Source organism: Teleopsis dalmanni, chromosome 1, assembly GCF_002237135.1.
Source record: "Teleopsis dalmanni isolate 2A chromosome 1, ASM223713v2, whole genome shotgun sequence".
Taxonomy (NCBI): Eukaryota; Metazoa; Arthropoda; class Insecta; order Diptera; family Diopsidae; genus Teleopsis; species Teleopsis dalmanni.
Window position 1 is genome coordinate 227,090,128 of NC_051846.1, and position 6,884 is coordinate 227,097,011.

The 6,884-nt window shown below is 26.2% G+C and overlaps 1 protein-coding gene across 1 annotated transcript; it reads right to left on the minus strand.

Annotated features, from left to right (window-relative positions):
* Window positions 1-1,169: 1,169 nt before the first annotated feature.
* On the minus strand, window positions 1,170-4,334 carry LOC119667916 (fasciclin-2-like). The gene is made up of 3 exons (XM_038077267.1): window positions 4,066-4,334; window positions 3,036-3,122; window positions 1,170-1,424 (listed from the first exon to the last, which is right to left on the minus strand). The coding sequence occupies exons 1-3, from the start codon at window positions 4,248-4,250 to the stop codon at window positions 1,301-1,303; spliced, it is 396 nt and encodes a 131-aa protein (XP_037933195.1). The 5' UTR covers window positions 4,251-4,334; the 3' UTR covers window positions 1,170-1,300.
* Window positions 4,335-6,884: the final 2,550 nt, after the last annotated feature.

The window sequence follows — 6,884 nt, forward strand, 5'->3', positions numbered from 1 at the left end:
TTTTTAATTCTACTGAGGTGCTATAAATAAGGAAAAAACTAAACACAGATAATTCCTCATAAGCATTAATCTTGATGATAAGAAATTTTTATAATAAGGATTCTTTGTTGAAGGAAGTCAGTTTATAATATGTTAAGGCCTTCTATCAGAAAAATTGCGAGGACTACATTGTAGACTAGAACACTATTTAAGCCTTCTTCGATTTATATTATATTATTAAATTGAATTCTTATATTATAATTAACTGGTATATTGAATATCATTGAATATGTAATGGTTTAATTATTTTTGTTGCATCTTTTAGGCGCAATTTAGAATTTGAAAAAATTATTAATACTTTATGAATTTTATATTAATAATATATTAATATTAATATTTTGGTATTATTTTGAAATTATTTAAATAACGTCTGTATATAGTTCAAATATTTTTTTAAAATTATTTAAATATTATTTTAATAATATTTTAATATCATTTAAATATTATTTTAATAATATTTTAGTATTATTCAAATATTATTTTAATAATATTTTAGTATTATTCAAATATTATTTTAATAATATTTTAGTATTAATCAAATATTATTTTAATAATATTTTCACATTATTTAAATATTATTTTAATAGTGATTTAATATTATTTAAATATTATTTTAATAATGATTTAATATTCTTTAAAAATTATTTTAATAATGATTTAATATTATTTTAATAATATGTTAATATTATTTAAATATTCATATATGATTTAATAAATATTAAATTCTAATTAAATATCAATGATTATTGTAATTTCTGCATTTAAAGTTCCTCAAAATTATAGCACCTCGTAAATACATTTGAACTGATAAAATATAACTGAGCATTGAACTGTTTGCTTAAAATTAGTAAAAAAATAGCTTAAACTTAAATTAAAGTTATTAAAATAAAATCTTAAATTAAGTAAAATTCATTGATTTATATTAATTACAATTTAAAAATTAAAAGCTAAGCTAGAAACTATTATTCTTTTCTTCTCTATTTTGGACTTTTAATAAATTTTATTTCTAGTACTTTCAACGGAACGCATATGGAGAGGGTTCGTCTTAGTCTAAAACCATTAAATTTATGTGGATTTGTTGAATGTTTTTTTTTTTTGCTTTTATATTTAATTTTCTTCATTTTGTTCGCTTTAGTTTTTGTTTATTTTTCTATTTTTTGTTTAAGTCGGTTTTTTCTATAATTTAACTTTAAATACGTTTTTTCCACTCTAAATGCCTTCACAGGATTCTGGCGTTGATGGGAGCTTTTTAGAATTCCATTCACACTGCCGAATTCTTGCCAATTATTTCACCGCTGCGTGAGTGCACAAATTTTCCATCGAATTCCACTGTCGAATTCTGTTTTATGCTGCCAGTCGGTGTTTGCAGAGGTTGCTTCTCATCTCTGTGTGGTTGGAATGGAAAATGAAATGGATTAGTTGAATGCGATTCAAAAATGTAATTAATTAAAAAATTAAATTCAATACAATTTAAATAAATAATAAAATACTACAAATAATTATCAATTCACTAGGCTAAGCTATATCTAAGATTCAATTGCTAAAATGTTAAAAGCTCTTACGAATGACATCCAATATTTAAATTTATATTTATAGAAATTTAATAGAGTATTAGAGTATTATTATATACAAATTTAAGTTCTAAAGTCGTTTAAGTTTACTTAAAAATGGTTCCAATGGATGTATAGACGGTCTATGTATACGAAACTCCTGTAAACTTAGCCCCATTCCTTTTGAATTGTACATCTCAACAAAAGAAACAGTTTTATATAAAATATTGAATATTAAATGCCAGCACATAGTCCTGAAACATAGGCCTGTATGACTGAAACGCGAAATGAATGGAAGGTCTACATTCATATATATATATTATGTTGAAGCTATTTTGAGCTAGTGCATTTAAGCACTTATACTCTTTTTTAACTCGAGGTATTTTCAAAACCCCTCTTTACACCTTGACAAGATTATTGTTTATCACTTTATCAGACATTTTATTTCACATTTTATTACTAAAATTTCAGAGTACTGTAAAAATTTTTACTGGATTATAATGATAAGAAATATATAGTAGCACAGATAAGATGAAGTACTAATTGAACATAACAATAAGTCAACAGCATTTATTTCAAACTGTTATGGGAATAATATCAACTGGCCACATTAAGCCACTAATCGAGCTGGCTCGGATGGAAGCTACTAGACGCAGCTATCGCTTCAAATTCGTCTACCCGGAGTGTGGAGAAAGAATAAAAATGCGTCATCGAAGAAGGTATTTGAAGGAGTAGTTGCAGAAAGAAGGCGTAGAGATAGACCGTGTATCCGTAAGAGTGATCAAATTGGGGGAGCACTACCTGGAGTCAGAGGAAACGCGTATCTAGCAACAGCGGCTGGAGAGACATGTTGTGTCAGGCCGAAATCCGGTAAATGGTTGTTATGGGCAAATAAGTAAGTAGTAAGTAAGTTAAATAATTTTTTTACACGGATAAGCCAACATTACTTTCAAACCTGAAAGTGAATGTATAATTCTTAAAATTCGGTATGGAATACTCAAGAAAGTTGTTGAAAATTTGAAACCATAGGTAGAACTGGTAACTGTCACGGCCCATTAAAACTATATATCATTAAATTATTTATCGAATGAAGAAGTCATTCTCTTAACATGTGTCTGTAATTATCATAATGTCAAATACTAAAACCTTCATACAAATATCCTAGGTTATCTAAACTTTTAAATAGATGAGATATCAAAGCATATCGATCGCTATCATTACCAATGTAAGATATAACATATATGGCTATAAAATCAGTTGATAGAGCTTTTAAGATTCTTAACAACTACTATAACTATAACTATAAACATAATAATATAATTAAGTTTATTAATAAATAAAATATTATTTAATATACCACAAATTAGCTACGATTATTTATCTAGTAATGGAATTAATATGTGCAAATATTTAGGTAAATGAATATGTAGTAGATTAGGTACGTACAATGGCGATGTCATTGGTGATCCACCAAGCTTAACTGGTGGTGGTAGTGGTAGCGGTGATGGTGGTGGCTCCTTAACTAACTGCCCACTGCAATAAGGTAGCGGGAAACGCCAACCGTAAAGACTGCTTGGTTAGAATGTTTGGATATGGTTGGAGTAGTAGTAGAAGTGATGACAGTATTTTTTTTTGTTTTTTTTTTTGGTTTTTTTTTTTGGTATTTCATATGTGGCACAGAATGTAATAATGGTTGGTTTAAGGAATGCAAATGTATGATGTGAAACAAAATGTAAAGGCGATTATGTATTGAAAATGAAACATAAAGTTAAATAAAAAAAAATAAATAATGGAAAAATACTTAAATTTAAAAACTGAATAGCAGAAGTAAGTCAAAAGCTGAAGATTAAAAACTTGACAAAAAGAATTTCTATTTACAAAGAAAAAAGTAAAACCTTGAAAGCAGAACCAATAAAGAAGAAAAAAAAAGTAAGTAATATGGAAATTAAAGAACTTAAAATTAAAAAAAAATCTAATAAAGTAATATGTTACTTTGTCTATGTGGTGGATGGAAGACTTGTGGGTTTCAGGTTTGGGATTTATGTATGTACTTTTAACTATAATATTGCACTAAAAATGTATGTACACTAAATTGAAGCGAGTAAAAAACTAGGGAAATTATTTATAAAATAAATTAAAATTATAATTACACAAAAATCAAAGAATTTCGATTTAGTATCAATGATTTTGGTCTTGCAAACACCCAAGTGTATTCAAGATGCATGTTCCTCGTTTCAGTTATATTTTGACTTTATTGTTGAGCATGAGTTGAATAAATATTCATTGTGTTATTTTTGTTAATTTTTGTTAATTTTATAATTTTGAAAAAGAAAATGATAGAGGAAAAATTAAAAGTTAATCACCAATTATCTCTGTTAGAAAATTTTTAGTGCAATATTATTTTAATAATTTATTATTATTTTTTATTATAACTGTTATATATATTTAAAAAATATGTTAATTATTAGATACATACCTGCCCAATCTGGCTTCATCATCAATTTCTGATGGTGATCGCTTCGCTCGTCGACACATTGTGGCCATAACACCCATACGCACTGTCATGCAGCAGAGCAAATCGATTATGAAGAGCAGAAGTAGTACTCCACCCACTGCAATGCCTACAATTGCTGCTGAAGAAAGCACTTGTCTTTTGGCCATTTGAATGACATCAACACCTGTAGTGTAGGAAAGATGAATAAAATAAATTAATTGTAGCTTTTAAATTTTTAAAATAGAGATTGGTTAAAAAGATTTTGCACTAATACTTATACAGAACAATTATATTAAAATATATTATATTTATTTAAAATTTTACAATATTTAATTGACTATATTGCTAGAAAGAAATATTTGATTTATATAAATATATAATTTTTTTTTATATTTATATGAATATTAAAGAATATAGAAAGTTGCTTCTGTGTACTTAAGAATCTTATGAAAATATTGAATACATTTATTTTATAAAAGCACAATTTCATATTGGAATCAATGGCAATGAGAACTTGGACAACATCGATAGGGCTGAATCAAAGCTAGAATTCTGTAGATCAAAGTCTTATTACAGAATATATTGCTCCACGACAAAGTCTCTAATAAAAAAGTGGATTGTCATCGAAAGGGACAATCGACTTCGGGATTGGGGTAAGAATATTCCTAAGGCAATTCATGCTTGTCGTAACAGATGACTGAGATGCAATGGGTAGCGTTCCATACTGTTTGGAATAGTAGTAAGTGAGTTTCATTTGTGGCATCCGATTAGGGGTTTAACTCTGATACCATGGGGTCAGGAACCACACCTTTGGTTATCCTGAAAAGTTGTGGTTGGCGTTTAATCAGAGTTTTATGCTGGCCGTGTTTTAAACCCAAATTTAATCGGGTAAAATGTCTAGATTCATTTACTTTCATTTGATGTGAAGTGGCATTTTATGAAAGACCTATAGTTACATTCTGCATGGCTACCAAGTTTTGATCTTTGATCGGAGAGGAATACTAAAATTGGAGCTGCTATCCTTATCTGGTATTAAGAAAACTATTACGGGAGACATTTCGGTGTTCATTTGAAGGACTGAGTATTGTCTAATTAGTTAGAGTCAGTTGTTAACCCAGAAGTTCTATCAGGGAGCAAGAATACTGAAATTGAAGCTTCTATACTCGAATGGTATTAAGAAATCTTTAATGGTATACTATTTTGTGTTCAGCGGAAGGGCTGAGAATTATCTCTTCAGTTAGGATCGTTTGAAGGATAAAGAAGGTAAGCAGTTGTGATAATATAGTTAATGTGAGTGTGATTAAAGATCTCAAAGAAAAAGCTAAGTTATTTCGGTAAATTATTATGTTATTAAAATTATGTTGAGCCTTTTCCGAGTTAGTGCATCTAGGCACTTTTACATTTTAATAGCTGGTGGGTTTCTGCAGAGTCCCATCCATCTCACTGCGTCAATGTACCATAGAATATTTCAAATAATAGTATAGGTGGAATATTTATAAGATATGTCATATCTCATGACTAGCAGTTTCAGTAATAGAATTTATTTTGGATGTAATAGCTTGGGATAGCCATAGAGGAACCTTAGATATTGGGTTGGTTCTTACAGTTGTTATTTACGTAGTATAATATTTTCATGTTTAAAAAGAAAATTTTTAAGCAATTTTCTATATTCCTTCTTAAAATTAATTTACATATAAATTAAAATTAAATACAAAATTATTTATTTTAAATTTATTTTATATTAAATTATTATTAATATAGTTAAAAATTATTGTTTTATTTTACATTTCTGTGTGTGTATGTTAAAATATTTCCAAAAGTTTTAAACCATATCAAATGAAAGGAAATCAAGTCAAGTCAAATCAAAAAAAAAAAAAATTAAAAGAAAAACTAATTTAAAAGTAATAATTATTTCAAATCAAAATAAAATATTATACAATGAAACTAAAATAAATTAAAGGAAATATGAATAACAAATGCACCAATTGCCAATTAAAATTATATAAAAGCAATTATTATATTATACTCGGATTTTGTTACATAGAATTACGAAAAGGGCATGCAAAGAGACTTGCGTTTTATTTAAAATATATCAAAAAATATTTAAAATAATTAAAATAGAATTGACTTAAATAATAGCAATATAAATATCAATAAATAATATAACAATTCAACATAATGCAAATTATATACATAAAGGAAAATTTTTTTTCAAAAATTACAAAGCATATTTGAAAAGTTAAATTTATAAAGTAAATAAATACCATAATAATTTCTTTTAAAAAATATACAAATTCAAATATTTATTATGTATATATATATATAGAAGAATTTGATTTCAAATGAAAATATATAGAAAAGCATTTCAAAGGACAAAACGGGTGAGGCGGCGTTGTGATATTGCAATCTTGTGGTTTGTTTCAAATATTTGTACTCGGATTTCTGTTTGTGGTGAACAAAAAATAAACAAATAAACGAGAATTTGTTTTACTTATAATAAATTTAGGTTACCAAATTTTAATTAAAAATTTTTAATACTTTTCACCAATAGTTTAATAATTTTTTAGTTATTTTTTAAAATTTAATTTGATTTTTTAAAAAAATTCTATATAGAAAAAGTCTACAAAGAGTTATTGTGTTAAAATTGCTTAGTGTTTGTTAGTAAAATAATTAATATTTTTTTCTCTAACTAATAAATGAATAAATGTATTTATATATATAAATTGTTAGCTTAGGAAAAAATTTGTTAAATAGAAATAAGTTTTCGTTTTGTTGATTGGTTTAATTTTTTTTGTTTGTAC